Source organism: Schistocerca piceifrons, chromosome 2 (assembly GCF_021461385.2).
Source record: "Schistocerca piceifrons isolate TAMUIC-IGC-003096 chromosome 2, iqSchPice1.1, whole genome shotgun sequence".
Taxonomy (NCBI): domain Eukaryota; kingdom Metazoa; phylum Arthropoda; class Insecta; order Orthoptera; family Acrididae; genus Schistocerca; species Schistocerca piceifrons.
The window spans coordinates 527,064,795-527,086,471 of NC_060139.1; the positions used below are offsets into that span (position 1 = coordinate 527,064,795).

Consider the following 21,677-nt stretch of genomic DNA (forward strand, 5'->3'; position numbering starts at 1 on the left):
CAGCTTGCCAAAAACAAGGAAAGTCAATCTGCTGCTTGTTGCTGCACCACAGTTCCCGGAACGGAAAATCAGAAAGGAACGGTACGATAACATTCGATGATGCCATTGGGTGTTTAAACATATATAAACGAAAATCTAAGACCGGCAGCAGTAGTATTTGTTATCGAGTGCAATGAAGGCTGCTCTGTTCTTTGTTGCTGGTAAGTATTGGCAGAATATATAAATTTTCTTTCACGATACACATTTTTTTTTCTACCTTCTTTTTACATGATTTCTGAGACAGCAATTCGCTTGAAAATCTATTTACACACTCGGAGAAGAATTGGTCACTGCCACAATTTTGAGAGATGCTTGTATGGAAGGAAACAAGAAAAAATTCCTTTGCACATGGACTATGAAATGCACACCTTAATGGGCATGAGCACTTGTCCATCTTGACTACTTTGAAACACATCATGTCTACATAAGATGTTTGCTATTTCGAATCATCCACAGAATGTAATAAAGTAATGAGTAATCAAATGAGATGGCGTTATTTTGTTGTTTTGTAGCAGCATGTACTATTCATATTGTCCCTGAACTAGAAAAATATTTTTTGTGACAGGTGTACCTACTGTTCCATAGTAAATGGAAACAAGGCACCTAATTCGAATATCAATGTTTGGTGATAGATCGTAGTGAGTTACTACCTGATCGTTAACACTGGAGTGATTACTGAGTGCAACAACGATATAAAGTAAAAGAATGGGAATAAATAAAGTTTTGCTTTAGTTAGCCGTAACTGGGTATGCCAATGTCGTCTGCACGAATTTAGATTGCTGAGTAGAAAGGTCGTCAGCAACAAAAAGGGGCAAAAGTTAAATTTGATAAATAGCTAATCACGAAAGTACCGGGCAAGAAAGGTAATGGGGCAAAAAATGAAGTGAACTCGCGTGAGCTTAGATGCGAAGACACGTGTAACATGAACACTGAAATCTAACATGCAATAATGTTAAATATAATTCTGCAACGACTAGCAACAGTCCATAGAAGCTATGCTGTATTACGTAATTCGTGATAATGCTGTCTGTTTAAAATATTATAAATCGTGGCCAAAACAGAGTACAGTTCTTTACCGGTTACTCCGAAAATGATGCCATAGAAACCGTCATTTATGCCAACTGTTATTTGCTAATGCTAATGCTACGTACACATATGCAATAAAGTCATTTACAGAACACAACATAAACTCGTAAACTTTCTTTGACTGTCAGTTAGCCAGCATACTTTTGTCAATAAAATATGAATTGAATTTGAATCACTTCCAGTTTGATCTTATTGTCAGATAGTTTGATCGACCTGGGTCTGTAAAGTTTGCTTTGAAGAATGTCCCAAAAAGATACTATTGCGCTGGCATGCCTGTTATGGAGCTATAAAAATACTGGCTGTATCTTACTTTGTGATGCGTTGCTTCTGATGTAATGCTTATTACGAAATTCGTTATTGGCGGTAGGCTCCTCTTGATTAGTCAGCAGCTTGAATAAAATTTATGCGTACAGCAGTCTTCATTAATTCCAACATCTTCTTGCGATCATGTTGTGTGTCCATACACGTCCTGACTTAATTATATATTTTGTCTGCCTACATACATATTGTAACACCATTTCGATAACAATCTCCATTTGGCATTTGCGGACCGTCACACATGTCTCCACCGCACCATAGACGCTTCGCAACTCATCTCTGCCCTCTGTTCTAGGACTGCGTGCGTTCGCGACAACAATGTTATTTTTCCGTGAAATATATTCGTTGCGTTAGTTGAACATAATTTTTTTGTCTCTGGCAGCTTATTTATTACAACGATCTATGTAATTATTTCTTGTTTATTCATGCAGCATACATTATATTTCGATGAAATTTAATTAATGAGAAAATTCATAAGTAGATGTAGTTACGAGAAATGGTTATAAACTCATGAAAGGAAGTAGCTGAAAAATATATGAGACTTCGGGTATTACATATGACCTGCATTTGTGAGTCGTCGCTAAAGGTCATGCTCAATATGGTGTTTGGTACTGGCCTTTGTAATAAGAGGCTACCATTATTATGGCAAAAGTAGAGAAAAAACCACAATGTAAATGGTTTTCACAAGCTGTTCACAACACATACTGGTTCAGTTAGAATTAATGTATGTGCTGCACCTACCCAGAACTATGAATACGGTTTACAGTTTACCCAAACTGCTCATAGCTCTTACGGAAAGCGTTTTGAGCCCATTTGTACTGGACATTTCTAATGGCTTGATCCAAACTACCTCTCTAAGTATGCAGCACTTCTTTTATACCGAGTGTATTGTGATCAGTAGTGGGCATGTGACACTTCCTCGTCGTACCCTTGACATTATCTTTCCCAGTATCCGTTTTGTTCTGTTAAGAGCAACATGTTGAGTTATATCAGCAATTAGGTACCAAAACAGTCTCGTGTTGTGGTACAAAACATCTTTTAGCATTCTACACAAGTGTCACAAATATGCCGTAATCTGCTGCTACAGCTTTCCTAATAACAGTTACTTAGGATATATGTACAACTTAGAGTCTACCAGACAACAGAGTACCATTACCATCCAGAGGAGATAGATTTGCAAGTGGCAGAATTGTGGCACTAGTCATTTGAGGTGCACCTTATCTCCGTATATTCAAGCTAGCACATGGCAATCAGATTACCTGACAATAGTATCAGAGCGCTAGATGGTAAAGTTGCACCAACAGCCAGTAGACAAAGCTGCAATCTGTAATAATGTTCATTGTTTTCTATAGCATTGGTCGCAGTTGCGGCGGTATACGGACGACCAGAAGAGTCGACCACTGCCGCCATCCAGGGTGAGGAACAGCCGTCTGCCACCATCCTGTCTGTGAGAACATTGGTGGCGGCGTCGTACGCGGAAGAAGACGACGATACCATTTGTGTCCAGGCAGACAACAAGTTCTACTTGTATGCCAATTCACTGAAGCTGTATTCTTGCTACAACCTACTACCAAAGGGTAAGTTACTTTCCATAGCACGATTTTGTATCCATTGTTGACAAGATAACCACAAACTGTTGACTATAAAATTTTTGAAGGGTTCCAAAGTGAATGTGTTAAATCAAACCATCAAGGGAAAATGTTTATCCTTACGTTACACTTTAACGGTAAAATGTTACCTCTCCGTGAACAATGAAAGATACGGCACTTTACGAAAATGCAACTCATTAACATTCTTCACCAAAACTATTCAGAGCAGTTTCCAGCACATATTTAATCCTTTTTTCCAGTTATTTGTTAGACTCTTAAATGTGATGCATTTTTTATCTTTCTACGATGTAGAATCTGAGTTCTACCATCCGAATTATATTATATAAAGCTACATGAAGTTCTCCATGGGCTTTGGTCTCAACATTTAGCGAAGAGATATTTTAATAGGCAATAGATATTCGTGCTGTGGGGTTTATTTTGACAGTACTGTGTTGCCTGTTTGGTACCTAGAGGTCTTCCACAATCTCACTGTTATGGCACCATAAGAGAGCGAAAAATGAAATTCATGCCATGTAAATAGTTGATGACTTATCATTGTGTTATCAGTAGTAAATGTATAATGGTATATATTTCTATTCATAGTTTCTAACTCTATTAAAATATATTTCTTCTATTTATTGTAGTTTACGTGGTGAAACCAAAGAGTCTGTGTAAACCAGTCCTGTCCGACTGTCCCAAGAACTAGGAGTATTGCAAGTGTGTCGGCTCATCCTGAAGGAGCTGACTCATCTAGGATTGAGTGAAGACGAGATGGCTGAGCTGTTGACTGAAGACATCAACAATTTTCACAGAAAGAAGTAAATTCCAAGAGCGTAGAACTTACCTCTTTCACTAGCAAGAAAAACTGGTGGAATCAACATATCTTGTTTTGTGATACTTTCTCATTGCTTCATGATATGCAATAAATCAGCTTTACAACCAGGCTACAAACTGAGTGGAAGAATTATTTTTTTAACATGATTTAGCCTGTTGTATCTTTCTGTTGGACTTTTAATAGTTTTATTCTGACACAATAAAATTGTTCTTTCATGTCCTCAACTGTTATATATCAATTGTAGAACACATTTCCTAATCTGTAGCTTTACATAAATAGTGGCAAAGTATAACTGCGTATTATTTATACAAAATATACAACATCCATTCATGCTAACCATGGACCATCCAAATACCCTGTTCCTGCCTTAACACTTTAACTGGAACGATGACGCCGACGGACACTGCGGAGACTTATGACTGACACAGTGGCTTGTCCTTGCCTTTCCTGGATAACACATGAAATAGTTAAAAGCCAGAAAAAATGGTGTCTTCTCTGGCCGGCCATCCGACTGCTCCTGCTCCTCACCGATGGCCAGACCTGCACTCTGGGCAACGCCATCGCCGTGCCACTGGAACGACGCCATCTGCAGCGTTACAGAACCCCTGGTTGCCACCCGTGGTAGCAACGCGGCCACATCCTGCCATCTGAAGTCGCCTCGCAAACTAAAGACGTATACACCTGCAGTTGCGATGCTGTAATATTTGTAGGGGACGCTGCATCGTGCCAGAAAATGGAGGGTATATATATAAGAATGTCTGCGCTCTATGAATTAGTAAAAATCTAACAAAGAGTCGTTGTATCTTCACCAGGACCCTCCCCTGCTGTTGTCCACATCCCCCATCCTTGGCAGGGACAGCGGTCCAGTTTACATTTCTCTCTTTACATTTCACATATATTTAAGTACTATACTTAAATGACTGTTTATGAAATTAACGAAAACTTAATGCTGTTGTATTTATAAGGGATTTATGTGAACTCTTCAGCTGTTATATAAATAAATGCCATTGGACAAATACGGAAGCAATCACAGCTGCATCACAATCTTCAGTTGGCTGTCTCTTGGAAGGCATTTTATGACAACTGTAACTGTATATGAACAAATTGTAAGTAATTTCAGTGACACTTAACTGAAAGCTGACAAAAATGAAGTAGACCTTAATTACAGGCTTAGAATATAGAAATACACATCTGATAGCCCATGAATATCAGGAGATATAGACTGCTTAAACGCATGCTCAGGTAGTTCTGAACCACGTGGGCAGTAATGTTATTGGAGATAAAAACCGAACAAAAATATAACGCAGACTATTGGCGGTTGTGATATAGTCGGTATATCAAGCAGACAAGAAATCCATGCAAAGTAGACAAAATGCTAAGACTTTATTGAATATGGCGATGTAAATGATAAAAAAAATGAATTCACGAAATTCGTCGCGAGTAGTGCGGAAAATTTCAGAATGGTAACCGTTCCCTAGATGCAGAATAATTTTCTGCTACGAGGGCTTGCTGAAAATAAATTCTTCAGAATTCTTTATTCTATTGTCTACATCTGCTGAAGAAATACATATCACGCATTTAGTCGACTTTTCCGGATCGATCACTCAAACTGCCGGTAAAAGACATCGAATTGTGAAGTGTAACATGGCGTTGTCTGACGTAACCTCGTCGTTGCCTGAGAAAAAACTCAGAAAACTAAAATCACGAATTCGACGTGTTCGTCCACATGCAGAGCACCCTCCCCTTCAGCGTGACAGAGCCAGACCAGAAACGAACGTAGCGGCGTCTGCAACAAGGAGACGCCTCGGGTTCATCGTCATCCATCATCATACATTCAATTCCGACTTTGTCCCAGTCTGCTATCATCTGCTTCCATAGCCGAAGCAACACCTTTGAGGACTTCACTATGATAACAATGAAGTGGTGCAGGCAAGGTAGTACTAACGTCGACAATGTCAGACATTCTACAGTGATAGTATTAGCATACTGGTTTCTCGTTGCGAGAACTGTGTTCGTCTTTAGGGCGACTATGTTGAGGAATAAACGTGTATGTATGAAGAATAATGATGTAGAATGTTAATAAAGTCTGGTAGATTCGAGCGACAAGCGTCAGAGGCGATGAAGCTATGGAAAACATCAAAACACTTGAAAGACTGAGGTCTGAATGCAAAATTAATAAACCATGTTTTAGACAATGTGGAGAACCCTCTCATAGCGTCTGTTGAGTGTTCAGTTGTCTGTGCCGAACAGTAGTGTAAACAACTTCAGATCGATATAAACAACAACTAACTTCAGATCGATATAAACAACAACTGACATTGTGCAATTGGTGGCATCTCGGCTTAATTATAAACACCTGAAGGGAAACGTAATGGTAAAAAATATGCCCTATCATATTATAAAGTCTAGGCTCAGGCATCTTAGTCTTGTTTTTGTACCATAATTTCTATATATGAAATGGAATGCGCATGTGAAGCCTGTCGTATCAAATACGAACGGATGTCTTTGATTTCCTGGCAGTCTATACCGAGGATATGCAGAAACCCAGGACGCTTGAGGATCTCAGTGGTATACTCATAAACTGCTGTTGGTTAACTCATAGCGATGTCCTGATTCTGCTCCATAAAATTGTCTTAAGCACAACATGGTGTACTTGGCAGTAGGCAGGCCAATGTCATAATATGGTTTCTAACTACTCCACGTAACTGATTTATAATTTTTTGTTCTAATATCTAACGTAGACAATGAAGTACGTCTGGCCCCCATCATATAAGCTGTGTAGGATCCATAACGGCAAAATAAAACAGGCGATGCCTATAAGGGAATATTCTCATTTCTCCCTAGCTTGTAATAGGAAACCACAGACACGATAACAGTTGGAACTACCCCTTTTCATGTATTGTACAGCGGTTAACGAAACACATATTTTTGTGGTCATCAGCCTTAGAACCGGTTTGATGCACACCTTCTATAGCCCATGCCAAAATCTTTATTGAGGAGTACTACTTGCACACAAAGTTCTCAATTAGATTTAGTGTATTTTACAATTTCTGTCTTCCCCTAAAGGTTTTACCCTCTGTATTTAGATCTGTGGAATTTATTTCCTGATGTAATAGCAGGCCTCGTATCGTCCATCATGTCAGCGTCCTCCACACATTCCTTTCCTTGCTGATTCTTGGTAGAACATCCACATTCGTTATCTTACGAGCCCACCTAATTTTCTATATGCTTCTACAGCACCAGGTCTCAAATGATTCTTTTTCGGTTCCCTCAACTTCCATAATTCACTTCCATAAACTGCTGTTATCCAGATATACATTCTTTAAAATTTTTTCTCCAAGTAATGCCACTGTATCGTACTGGTAGACTTCTTTTGGACAGGATTGCCCTCCTTTCCTGTACTATTCAATTTTGTGTCCTCCTTGCTTTATCTGTCGTTTGTTATATCCTTCCACATAGCAGACTTAATTCAGGTTGTTTCCATTGTAGTCTGCAATTTTGATGTGAAGATTGTCGCAAATCTCATTTCTACCACTCCTTATTACTTTAGTCTTTCGTCGGTTTACTCTCAATCCATATTCTACACGCAGTAGACTGTGCATTCCATTCACTCATGATAGCAATGAAATTAGTGTGTATTGGCATTGATTTCCTTTCATCTTAAATTTCAATCCTCCTATTGAACTTTGGTTCTATTTCCGTCATTGTATCTTTGATGTATAGACTGAACAGTAGGAGAGAAAGAACGCACCCTTTCCTTATATCGTTTCTAATGGTGCCATTACCTTCCCTACACCCAAACTGGTTGTCGTCTAACAGTTCCTCAATTTTTATCTCCATTCTTTAGTTCATTAGTCTAGCAAGTAACTTTGTTTTCGTCTCCCATTTCGACTACCCTCTCTTCTTTTATGACATCAGACAGTCCTGCCTCGAATTACTGGCCTTAACCCTCGTGCTGGCATGCTGTATTTCATTAGACAAAGGGGTGCTTGGCTAACTTTCTACGCATGTGTAGAATATCTGTTTTATGTTATTCAGGTTAACAAGTATGAACAGAAACACTTTTTAATTTTAGTTCACTGAACAAAGATAAAATAAACATATGAGATAAATCGCTGTTAAGCCTAACGATACTAAAAGGAACTATCATTTTATAATTGTGTTGGTGCGTACATGTATTACCCCACATTAATAAACCACTCTGAGCATTAAACAATGCTATTGCATCAGATCTCAGCCAAACGCCTAATCAGTTACTATCTCATAGAAAATTGTCTCATTATGGTATTGTGATGTTAGCTGTGTATCTGGCACATTTCCTTGCACGGACCGTAATTTTTTTCTCGCCAAGCTCGCTGTTATTTTATACTAATACTCCTCACTTGGTTGTAGGACAACATAGTTTATAACTGTGTTACGTGAAGCAATAATGAAGGAAAAAGTGTTGGCTCTCAATTATAAAACAACAATGGGTCGTACAAAACAATATTATTTGTCCTTGGCACACTTTATACACAGGCGCACCTGCTCGAGGGATAAATGTAGTCTTTCGACGTACCTGCTCTTCTCTCTGTGTTTAAGTGTAGAATTTCCATTTCATGTTATTGTTACTGGTATTGTATTTAACTACAACAAGGGGTGTTATGACTTTTTTGGATGTGGCAGCTGTCCTTCTGACGACACTTTCTTTTCCAATTTCTCCACATATTTCTTGCAGACATTTCTCCGCAGTTCCCCCGCACTTGCCATTTCTTTAATTGCTAAATCAGTAATTTTGCTACAGTGTGGCCATTCACAGATCATTTATGTACTTTGTTGTTCCGTTGATCAGAAGAAGTTTTTTTTGTCTTACCTACGGTCTCTTTACAGTTCCCTTGTTTGTATCTATGTTGGTGCTACTTCCGCGTTTGCCAATTTTAGAACTATACATTGCTCACTGACTCCATACCCACACCATTCCTCACTACCGGTACTTCAGTAGCCCACTCGTTCCAACCTCGATTTCTGCGACCAATACTCTTAAAGTACAATGTGCTATCCACCATTATTAAATTACGGCCTGAATGTATATCTGCTCCTGTGTACACTTCGAATCTGATACCTGATTTCTGGAGCTTCTCAACGTACCATGAGTAATTCAACTAGAGTCAATCCACTTGTGATTCTTGAGCGGGGTATTAGCTATTACAAACTGATATTGATTGCAGAAGTCAGACGGGCTTTCACTTGACACGTTCCTACTACCACACCCATTTTCTCCTTTAACTCTTTCTTGTCTTTCTTTACCTACTACAGCGGTGCTGCCCTCCATGACTATTACATTTTAATTTCCCTTTACATACTGGATTACCTGTTCAAAGTCCTCATATACTTTTACTGTCTCTCCTTCTTCTTCTTGCGATGTCGTCTTATATACCTGAAATATTTTTGTTGACACTTAATTACTATTGATTCTGATGAGAATAGTCCTTTCTGTTCATGATGAAACCTATTACCTTGATAAAATTTTCTGCTGCCGCTGAAATGACACTGTCCTCGTGTTTGCAATTCTCTTCACTTATCCTCACTGTAACTAGAATTTGGCTTCCTATCCACAATGTTCAAACTTCTGATATTCCACACTCCGACTCATAAGCGACTGCTCTAGAATATCTTGCCGATGGAGAGATTATCATGACACTCTTTGAATTACAGGCGACGTGTTTGTGGACGTACATAACGTAGTGGTTTCTATTGGCTTCTCCATTCTTATGCCGTTGTTCATCGCTGATTCTTCAGCCTTTTAGGGACAGCTTCCACCCAAAACACAAGAGGTTGCCCAGATCTCACTTTTCTTCTCCGCCCACTTTTTATAATGCTGTTGGCAGAACTAGGCTGACTTTTACACTGGAAATCTGTGGCCGTCTCTGCTAATGATTTTCATCAAAATTTTACTCGCTGACTGGGTTCGAAACCAGAACCAAAGATACTTTGATTTCTAGCTAAAATCTCTACCCCTAGGCCTTAGTGATCTAGAACGACGGAAGACATATTTTAAAAAGAAAGCCTCATTCACTCCCAGGAAGGGTAGTTTTTTTCCTTTGGTTTTTATTCTCTGCAATGTAGTGTGGGCAGTTTGTAAGACATCCAACACACAGTGGAGCAGAGTTGACTAAGAACAAATATCACGAGACGACAAAGTGTACCAAAGCGTTGTCCAGTAGTGAAAAATGCAAACCCTCTGAACACCCGGTCGGTCAGAAGCAAAGTATTGGAGTTATTTTCATTCTCATTTATGGAAAATACAGTCTGGGCAAAATGTTCATTGCCTAGGGCTTGTTTGATTATCTCATATGAGAGATAAGTCGATGACTTGCTAAACAGTATAAGTTTCGTCTTCTAAAACACTTATAGAAAGTTTAGACCCGCGAATTTATGTGCTAGCGTGGCCTCAATTAATCATCAATTAAACATGACCTGATACGAGAGGGACTCACTTTGCGCAACGCATTTATAATGGACACGGTAACGAATTAATTGATATGCACAGAACCGACAAGTTGCAATAAACACCTGAATTTACTTGAAGTACATGTATGTAACTGCGGCTATAGCTCAGCTTTGTGCACGAGGCAGGTTTTATTCAGATTGTTATCGTAGTTTACAATACAAGACTTTATATGAAAACATAAAGCGGTGCCTCACCTACATTAACAACAACTGACTTATATTGTGCCCTGGTGTGCTGAGAAGAACAGAGGTGATTGCTTACAGTACAATTAGCGTCTTGTGGATCGTAGAAAGAACTCAGCGACATGAACATCATTTCTGAATCAAAGTGGAATGAATTGCTACCAGTAACAAAGAACAGCTCGGTGTAAAATGGTTAACACTGGAACATAAAAGCAAGGAAATTCCAATGATTTGAAAATATTTTATTATATAACCTTACAGTCGCACCGAAAACGTAATTGTGCTCATTGGATGGGCATGTGATGTACACAAACGCACAAATATTACAATGGGTAAAAGACTGATTCTGTACCGTGCACTGTAGACCACTGAATTCACAAAGCCACGAGCGTAACATTTCAGGAAGAAAAATTCGTTGTAAAGTTCTCAAACTGTTTTGAAATTCACGACTACAAAGCCTTGCAGCTCAAAACATTAAAATAGACTCTCGTGATCCTTACACCGTTTCCGAATGTTGAGGAGACCCTGATATCAATTGTACTTGATGTTTGTACAACCATTTGGCATCTTAACACAACACAAAGTCACTGACCTACTCTACGAAACAGACCCGCAAGGCTAACTATCCAGGAGACAACACTGTCTCACTCAGACACGCAGTCCACCAGTTGGGAATGGTGAAAATACATGTGTCGTTGTGTGCAACATCGAATATTATAGTGGGATTTGTGACAGGATGCTAACAGAATTTGTAATACGTCTTTGGAATGAATATGTACTATATCTAAAATGTGTGAAATGTAAACTGACACTTGATATCATTTCTTACTATATAACGCTACTTCTGTTGTCCATTCATTTGCTAGCATACTTCTTTCTGTTTGTATTGGCACAAAGACAGGAATATTTTCTTACTGTAACAGAGCATTCACATATACTCTTACAAATAGTATATAGCCTATATTACAGCAATTCAACTGTCCTGATATTTATTCGTTTCCACGCAGGATACAGCAACTACGATAGTACAGTTATCAGTTACAAAGTCGAAAATTGGCAATTTGTAGTAAGGTCTTATGGGACCAAACTGCTGAGGTCATCGGTCCCTAAGCCCACACACTACTAACTTAAACTAACTTACGCTATGGGCAACACACACACCCATGCCTGATGGAGGACTCGAACCTCTGACGGGTGGAGTCGCATGGACCGTGACAAGGCTCCCAAGACAGCGCGACAATCCTTCGCTACAGGAAGAGCACAAGTCATGCTGCGATTTCGAACTTTGTGTTCGTCTTCTACATCTGCGACACAGTGTGCCCTAGGATGTATGGTTGTAGAAGTCTGCATTTTGGCTGTTCATGAAACGGTAGCACCTCGAAAATCCTCTCGTCGTGTCTCTGGAAATGCCTGCAGCAAAACGGTTTCTTCATCCGAACGAAGAGAAACATGACACTGCTTACCATATCAGGATTTTACCAGAGGAGAGCGAAGTTGTATTAACTAAAAGAGGATTCCTATGTAAATCCACCCCGCGAAGTTTTGTCTTGAGAATGTCCTGCAATGTCGTCAGTTAATTTCGGTAGTAAGATCTTGTGAGGGTTTGTCCCTTGATTTTTTTTTTCTGTTAGCATCTGCAGCAAATTATTTAACCTAACAGTGAAATCGGTGATGATAAACGTCATCTTTGTAGACACTTTGCCTGAGAAAAACATTCTGATATTTGGTTTTTCTAGAGTAATAGATTATAGTGGTTTCTTTCTTCCTTGCTGCCAGAGGGTTGTGTCATTCCTGTAACTTGAGTTATACTGTGACACAGTAATTCTACTTGATTTATTTCCTATTTACTTTGCAGTATAGTGCATAGTCCTGCATTCTGTTCAGATTGAAGCAGCCTGTTTAGTAACATGACGATCGGACCCAGTAAGCGCTCTATCGTATTCTGAACTCAACATAGTAAGTTGAAACTGCAATCAATGTTTGTAAACGAAGTTTCGTTATTATTACAAAAACTATCAGTTTACTTTGTTAGTTAACACCAAGACGATATGTTGTCATCAAACTCTTTTCATTCCAACGACAACTTCTTGGTCTGCTTATTAGACAATAAGAAAAAAGTGAAAGAATCAACGTCATCTTCCTAAATTTTATAATTACATGTTCTCTTTTCTTCTTCGCAGTGTGATGTATGCTTTTCTTAATAACATTTAGGTCTAATGAACAATCTTAAAAGAACAAAACCCAGGGGGGGGGGGGGGGGGAAGAGAGGTGATATATTACACTGTCGACCGTCTTACAGCACAGTTTATAAATATTATGTATACGAATTTTTATTGCCATTACGTTATTAAAACTTGTTTTTCTCTGTTTCTTGTACTGAACGAAAACTCTAAAATATTGGCGGAAACGGACTGAAGCCGAAGAAAAAGATGTTATAATTTTTTGAAATTATGTGTTTTTCTTTACGTCAAAACGTTCGAGGTAAGGACAACATTACTTATTTACTTAATTTATGCATATAATTAATTATATAATTAATCATTAACAGCCCATTTTCAATCAAACTTGCATTATTTGAGTTTTTGTGAATTGCCACTGTTACATAGTTATGTTGTGCAAGTTAGCTGACTATGTGTAGCGAATATGCAACATGGTACAGTGCTGTTACATTGTTTGAAATTCTTAGTGAAAGGTGCCCATTTTTAATTAACATTGCTTGTGTGCTGTTATTACACTAATATATGTAATTTGCCCATGTAATTATAGCCATCTCCGTATTATGGTAAAAATAGAAAGAAAATAAAAATTTAATCTGAAAAACATAATCACATAGAATCATACCCTGAAGGTAGTGAATTCGTTGATGCGACCGGCAAAAATATTGTCTCGTCAGGGCGTGAATTGGAGTCAAAGGCTGAGAGTGAACAAATTGGCTAGCCATACTCAGTACCCATTTACGGCAATATGTCGAAGTTTAAAGGCAATGGTGAAAACGATTTTTGAATACCATGGCAATACCAAGGCCATACGAAAATTAATAGGTGGAATAAGTTATATAAAAGGATATGTTCAGGAGGTAAATGGAAAATCCGATAAGTTCACTTCTGGAAAAGACGTTGTGTTAAAGAAACAGTTTGAACAGTAGAGGGAAAGTTATAAGTTAAAGAAACAGTTTCACATGCAGAGGGAAAAATTATTCACAGTACTTTTAAAAGTTGATTTTGCATATAGGCACTCAGATGAATGAAAAACTATATTAAGAATTACAGCTTGTTGGGCAAAGGTCCTCTTCTGATCTGTTATCTGAGAGAGGAACTTCAGATGAACCACTCAGGTCAAAGTTAAATGAAATCAAAGCTAATTTAAGTAAAGAGTTGCCTGAAAGGCTTTTCAATACCACTTCTCAAATTAGTGATATAAGCTAGTATTGTCTGCTGTCAAAGAAATGGTTCATGACATGCCGCCATCAGTTAGTAGGGCGTGGTGACTATATTAGTCTGGCGCTGTCTGAAAGAATGCAAAGTGGTGAAATAAATGTGTCACATAACTGTGTTCCATACAGGGTGGGAGTTGCCGTTTTGTTAGAAGAATGTCTATTGAAGCATGAAAAAATCATCCTGCTGTGTTTGTAAAACCTATTAAGGAAGTGTTGCCTAAGTCTTCGTCAGATCAATAGAAACCAATGGAAATATATTGTCTCCTATTTATCAAGAATACAAAAGACAGAACATCTGCTGCAGATCGTCTCTCAATGAAAACGTCATGTGAACCTCCAGTTTTCTCGCTGCAGTCAGTTCATGAGAGGTATGTCAGAGGCTGTAATTAGTTTACTCACAAACCTCGAATAAAGCGGTATAGAGCTCAATTTTCTCCTTTCGTCAGAGTATAACATACATACTATATTCTCAAGTTTCTTCTTGTCTTTGATATATAACGTTTGAATCCACCTGATTTCAACGAGTAAACGAGTAAGAGTTATTCCAAGTTCTAGGAGACTGAAGACCTCAGAAGTTAAGTCCCATATTGCTCAGAGCCATTTGAACCATTTCAGCAGACTGTCTAGTCCTCTGCCCATCACTGACTATGTAGAAAGCTACCACAACTAGAAAACTACTGCACTGTCTTATAGGATGATAGTCACAGCCATGTAAATTATATGTCGACTGCACAAAGGAATTCAGACACATAGCACCTATAATTCATCGATATCGAATGAGTGCCTACAAATGTCACCCTGTACGTGGCCTAATCTCCTTTATTATGTTTCTATGGTTACTACGCCAGAAATATGACAGTGTAATGGTGACAGAGTTTTCATTGACAGCATAGTGTCTCGTGACAAATATGTCACCTTTTTTCAATGCCTTCCTCAGAGTCGATCTTCACTTGTTCCAAATTAACATTGTAAGTGTAGACCAGATGTGTCTTGAATTCAAAGAAATAGTTCGAGAGAAATTTAAAAATTCGTGCCAAATAATTTAACAAAGGACGGTGCTGATAACGCTTGGTACATAAAACGAATTAGAACCGTGTTGCAGAAACAACGAAAAAAGCATGCTAAAGTTAAAGGAACACGAGATCTCCTAGATTGGCGATCTTGTAGACAAGCTCCTAACTGTGGACCTCTGCAGCCAACAACTCATGCATGTTCCAGAGTTAACACCACTACATCAGCGTCTACGACTGAAATGGGCATGTGACCATCGGCACTTGACGCTGGTGCAGTGGCAGAGGGTTGCTTGGTCTGATGAATCCCGATAACCTTCATCATGTTGATGGAAGTACACGAATCAGTCGTCTTCGAGAGTACCAGCTCGTTGACATTTGTACTGAGGGCTGGAGCCCAGCCGTGTCGGCTCCATTATGCTGGGAAACATTCACGTGGGCATCCATGGGTTCAGTGGAGCTCGTGCAAGGCACCATGATGGCCTAGGAGTAACCACGCTGGTTGCTGACCATGTACAGTCCTTCATGACGATCATGTTTTACAACTGCATTGGCACACTTCAACAAGATAAAACGCCATGTCACAATGCTAGGAGTGTGATGGAGTGGTTTCAGGAACGCTGTGGCGAGATCAAGTTGAAGTGCCGGCCCACCGACGTGCCAGGTCTGAAACCAATCTTACAAGTCTGGGACGTGACTGAACAAGGCGTCAGAGCTCATTGCCCCCATCACCCGAATTTGCAGGAATTAGGTGACTTGTATGGGCAGAAGTTGTGCCAACCCTATCCATTTACCTACAAACGCCTTACTGCTTTCATGCCATGAAACGTAACAATTGTTATCCATGATAAAGTTGGCTATTAACTAGGTGGTCAAAATGTTCTGGCTGATCAGTGTATGATGTGTGATACTGTAGTTTTCGTGCAACAGTTTAATGGAAGCTCTGTGTTACTGATAGATTCGTATTATGGAGTTATGCACAAATTGAAGAAAAGTGACATTTCTCTCACGGAACACTATGCTGTCATAAATGATTCTGACACCCTTATACTTTCGTATCTCTAGCACAGTAATCGTAGAACTGTGAAAAAGCAGTGTAGGACAAGTGCAGGGAATATGTATAGACAATCATTAGATAGCAAAGAAATTTAGGTGCTATGTTTCTGTATTGTTATGAATATTATAACCCAAAGGTTTTTATAGAGAGACAATCAGCAGGAGAAGTTCTTTTGCTTCCTTGACAAATAACGGGCAACATGAGGTTTGTCTGTCTATAAATGGTGGGACCGACATCTTAATAAGTAGGCGAAATTTACATCTATATCGGTATACTTCGCAAGCCTTGGCAGATGATGTGCTTGTATCACTACTAGACATGTCCTTTCCTATTCCACTTGCAAAAACAGCGAGAGAGAAAAAGACTGCTATAAACCTCTATGGGAGCGTTAGTATCTTGTAGCTGGTCTTTGTGGTCGTTACGTGAAATATGTGTTGGTACAAGTAGAATCATTTAGTAGTCATCTTCAAATATCAGTTCTCCATAGTGTTCCTTGAAAAGAGCATCTCCTGGAGGGTCTGTCCCAGGGTGTAACTGCATGACACACCTGCTTGTCATGCAGTGTGCCATGGCCAGAGGACCAAAGTCGTCTTGACGTATTATGCGATCGGAAGTTGTGCTTAATGTCGTGCAACAGACGGGTACAAGGAGAGAATCCAGCTAGTCGGCTGTTGGGTGCAATTTTGGTGTCAAATCCTCTCGGCTGTGCTCACAGAGACCTCTGGATAGCTGAATAGCGATCTAGCAAGTATGCTGATTGTGCAGCGACAGAAGCTCGTATGTGTGGTGTGTGTACTGCGCTTCAATTCTCAAATGTCAATCCTTACAACATCATGAATATATTTAGCACTTGGAGCTTTGCGGTCGATTGACGTGCGAAATGGGAGTGTTGGATTGTGCTTGGGTATTCACACATTACGTGTTTATAAAGAGTCTCACTGCAACATCTTCGTGTACCTTCAGCAACAGGGAAATTGTAGCACAGGCTTGAAAACCATTACATCTAGCTATCGGAGGAGTAGTTGATGGGAGAGGGGAGGTAAGGAAGGAGATAAAATTTTTTCTAAGGTGGTTGGATTGTATGAACACATTCCGGGTGAACACATGTGCAGCTAAACCGTCTCTGTCCTGGCGATATATTTTACGCTCAGTTATTATAGTAGCTGTGTTATTGCAACGATTTTACTCAACAATTAGCGCATATGTTGCACTATGACATATTGTTCACAAGTGACGGTTTTTTTATTACAATTTCTATTAGTAATTTGAGAAGTGAACTATTTCTAAGAGGTGTGGTAGTGTGTATTGGCGTTCTTACACTTCAATGATAGTCAGCTATTCTATCCCTTCTTAACATGTGTCTGTGTACAAGTTTCTGAGTAGCTATACAATTGTAGATCGGTAGGAAGCTACTCTCCTACACTTTAGTGGCTATTTGATGTCCTGTCCGATCTTACCACGTATGTATGGGTCTGTATACAACTTCCCTAGGCGATATACATTTTTAGATCGTTTGGAGATAATTATTCTGACTTCCCCGCCAATTTCGACTAGTATTGTGGATTAGAGTCCACAGCAAAGTGAACGTATATTCACACGAAATTGAGAGAAAATCCGTTTCAAGCGTCCCCAGTTGAGCCCATACTCCAAGGTGAGCACCCGAGCTTCATTCAGTCTGTGGTAGTGGAAAAGGACAAATCTGTCTTAAACACTGTGAACTGACCGGCCATTTTAAAAAACACGAGCAGTTCTAGCACAGTCAGTATTCTTTATGAGTTGCGAAATACATTCTCAGTCTATCGTCCCATATCCTCTTGAAAGGTATTCCCACTATATTCATTCATTATCAGTTCCTTCCATCCGTTCCGTAGAAGATTTTAGAATGCAGTCCTCAGTTGTATGCTTACTGGTAATACACGTATTAAAATCCACTCTGTCCATCACCAACATCTTAACTGAACACATTTCCCACCAAAAGTAAAGACAGTACCTTCCACTCCATCCAATTTACCGCCTATTCACATGTGGTGGTGGAAGGGGGTGTTGCATTCATATCTGAGGTTCCGGATACACAAATGATTGGAATATGTGAGGATGGGGTTGAGGGGCTGAGGATTGTGGATGACAACCCAACACCCCCAAAATAAAGCAAACAAATAAACACGCTATCTTACATCCCTCTCTCAGGACAAAGTGAGTCTTTTTCCCACTAATATCCTGATTGGAGACAAGAGGGGTATGTGAAGGGGTGTACAGGAAGTCTGCGGTATTTCCCAAGTGGAGGAAATGGGGAAAAGAATTGGTCATTGCCACATATTTGAAAAGAATTGGTCATTGCCACATATTTTAGAGATGGTTATGTGGAAGGAAACAATAATAAAATTCCTTTGCACATGGATTATGAAATGCACGCCTTAATAGGCATGAGCACTTGTTCATATCAGGTCGTCCTACCAGACGACGTCTAACCCAATGTTGTTGTTGTAGTCTTCAGCTCTGAAACTGGTTTGATGCAGCTCTCAATGCTACTCTATCCTGTGCAAGCTATTTCATCTCCCAGTACTTACTGCAACCTACATCCTTCTGAATCTGCTTAGTGTATTCATCTCTTAGTCTCCCTCTACGATTTTTACCCTCTACGCTGTCCCCAATGCTAAATTGGTGATCCCTTGATGCCACAGGACATGTCCTACCAATCGGTCCCTTCTTCTTGTCAATTTGTGCCACAAACTCCTCTTCTCCCCAATTCTGTTCAATACCTCCTCATCAGTTATGTGATGTACCCATCTAATCTTCAGCATTCTTCTGTAGCACCACATTTCGAAAGCTTCTATTCTCTTACTGTGCAAACTATTTATCGAAATGTTTCACTTCCATACATGGCTACACTCCATACAAATACTTTCAGAAACGACTTCCTGACACTTAAATCTATACTCGGTGTTAACAAATTTCTCTTCTTAAAAAACGCTTTCCTTGCTATTGCCAGTCTACATTTTATATCCTCTCTACTTCGACCATCATCAGGTATTGTGACGATGGTGTTGGGGAGGGTTGAGGGGAATAGTTGGCGGGATAGGAAGGGGATGGGTAGAGCTGTAGCCGTGGACTCACGAATCTCGCAGTTCCCTGCCTTAGTGTAGAGTTTTACCCGGATTTTTAACAGATGCAACCTGACATTTGTATTTGTACAGATATGTGTACGTGGCAAGGTAACCCTCTTTGCTTGATTTGAAGCATTTGTGGCCATTGCAGATCTAATGAAGGTCGATGCTTATGACGTGATGGAGGCGAGTTGTTATGTTACGCATATTCTACGCTACGGAATAATTTACTTTAAATTTTTGGATTTTCTTCTCTTAGGCATTCCTGGTTGTTCATGGACAGAGAGACTAGATGTTCCGCATTTCTAACAGCTTTGTGTTGTGAAACAGTACGCTAATTAAAACTTTCTAGAGGAGTTTGGAAACAAACACGTTTCTATCTGTCAAATGAAGTTTGCCTGAAGATGTAAAACGTCACAAAACATTTTTTTGAAATACGTTTTAATGCCAGTAGCGATTAACAGAATACTTTCAAAGTTCATTGCCAGTTGATTTGTTCCCGCTAAGCTAGAGACCAGCTCTTGGTCAGTTAACAAATTTAATTAAGTACACTAGGAAGATCCTCAAAATCTTTGTTTGTATAGAACGGTGTAATAAACGATAAGAAGACCTTCAAAATCTTTGGTTCTATAGAACGGTGTAAGAAAAGATAATTTTCACGTGTTATTGCTGTTAACATTATATGAATTATAGGACGCGTCCTGTTGCCATCTCTAAGAGAAGCTTGGTAAGGAGAACTGTATAGTGTAACTTTACGATTGTGTTGAATGTTTCTACTCACTGAGGTGTTCACATTCTGCTGGGAGTGTTGCTGATTGAAAAAATCGAGACCCACATTGTTTCAAAGAATACATATGAAAACACGGAGTACACATAGGCAGAGCCCAATGTACCTGGGTGTGTGTTATGCAACTGAAATGGACAAGTTCCACACTGTTGCTCACCAACGAATGTTTCGCTTCAACATTCACCTACCTCATCGACATATTTAAATCGACTTTTTGTATAGGTTTGTATTTACTTTGCTATCCATGCGGTTAAATAGCTGTCTGCTTAGTGTGTGGCATACAATGAAAGGTCTCTGTTGGATTCCTTTCATGTTTAATTTCTTAAATCTGTTGCCATTTACGGCATAAATACCTCTTCTAAATTTACTGTGGCGTTTCTGACTATCTGGGAGGGGACTGAGTAGTGGAACGTGTTACTTTTACACATAAACAAGAACGATCTGTCACACTACTACACTTTAAAACAGAGTTTATATGTAATTCATGTCACACAGTCTCATACGGAACCTACATCCGCTTTCTTTTATATACTGTATATGATAAGATACTGTCATCCCCCTTTCCTTCTGTGTGAGAGGATGAATGAGCAAATGTATTTCTAGTTGCATGCTTGAGGGTAGCAGACAAGCCTGTCTGCTAGAGAACAGTAGGACCAACGTCGGAACAGGTAGCTACGCTTTCTTAAAGCAGAGAGGTTTCTATTCTTAGTATAGTCCTGTCCGTCCGTTGTCATGTTGGTATAGGAAGCTGCCCCTCTGGCCACTTCCGTTTGTATTTGTGAGCCACCCCTCAGGAAGGGACCAAGCAGTCCGTCCGTGGCGAGCGTCTGAAGTGGTAAGATCTCCGGCTAAGCGCGTGTCTGCTAAGTCCGTAGGACAATGGATTTCTTAAGTTCAGCCTAACTGAAAATTTAATCACCTTTATTTCAGGTTTAGCTCTAAAATATCTAATGTTATCTTAAATTGCTGCGCAGTGTAATTCTCGTGTGAAGTTCAGATTATTTTCCGGTAGTTGCTTTGTCACTACTTTGTGCGTAAAGTGGAACCACGTGTTGATCAGTAACTCTAACTAAGATCAATCTTAAATGCGAATGCTTGTGTGATTATAACGTCTCGTCTTGACAATATTTTTCAATATAGCAACTTTTCTTTATGTTCAACCCACGTGGGGTGTACTTTGCGAGACCAGTACCACGTGCTTATATAACTGTTTGACCCATCAGGTTAATAGTAAGACGTTACTATCCAGTTCGAGGTTTTTCTTTTGTAAATTGCTTTTCGATCTAATTTATTTTAATTATCAAAATTATTATGGAGTGACACTCTTTGTGTAAACCAAGTTGACCACGTGAAGCATGTGGTGTAATCATCAAAGTACCCCTCAGCTATTCTTTTCGCGAAGATTTCACAAAGAGTTAATATGACTTTAGTATACCAGTGTGTGGTAATTACATGACGGACAGGATTGTGCTACGAACGTAATTTCTTTGGGTGAAAATTTGAATCTGTTGGTAGTGGTTAATTTTCTGTTGCATATGTTTCAATGTTCTTTGTGTGTTGTTTTATGAATGCAGTGTTGTATGCAGACTCCCAATCTTGGCTCTATATTTGATGTGTTCCGTAAGATTACAAACTCACATTTTCACAGTCCTAAACAAGGCACCAGCTCAGTTATAACTCACGTTTAATATGCTGAAATTTCAATGATCAATCTTAAAATAAATTTCCAAATATAAACTGATTT

At 39.3% G+C, this 21,677-nt stretch overlaps 1 protein-coding gene across 1 annotated transcript; it reads left to right on the top strand.

Annotated features, from left to right (window-relative positions):
• Positions 1 to 168: 168 nt before the first annotated feature.
• On the top strand, positions 169 to 4,072 carry LOC124777595. Its single transcript, XM_047253058.1, has 3 exons — positions 169 to 200; positions 2,796 to 3,020; positions 3,677 to 4,072. The coding sequence occupies exons 1-3, from the start codon at positions 173 to 175 to the stop codon at positions 3,736 to 3,738; spliced, it is 315 nt and encodes a 104-aa protein (XP_047109014.1). The 5' UTR covers positions 169 to 172; the 3' UTR covers positions 3,739 to 4,072.
• Positions 4,073 to 21,677: the final 17,605 nt, after the last annotated feature.

Bases quoted from the DNA above. Each gene is read 5' to 3' on its own strand.
- LOC124777595 (XM_047253058.1), top strand. From the start codon at position 173: ATGAAGGCTGCTCTGTTCTTTGTTGCTG. The intron at 201-2,795 runs GTAAGTATTGGC...TGTTTTCTATAG, and splicing joins TGCTCTGTTCTTTGTTGCTG to CATTGGTCGCAGTTGCGGCG. The intron at 3,021-3,676 runs GTAAGTTACTTT...TATTTATTGTAG, and splicing joins CTACAACCTACTACCAAAGG to TTTACGTGGTGAAACCAAAG.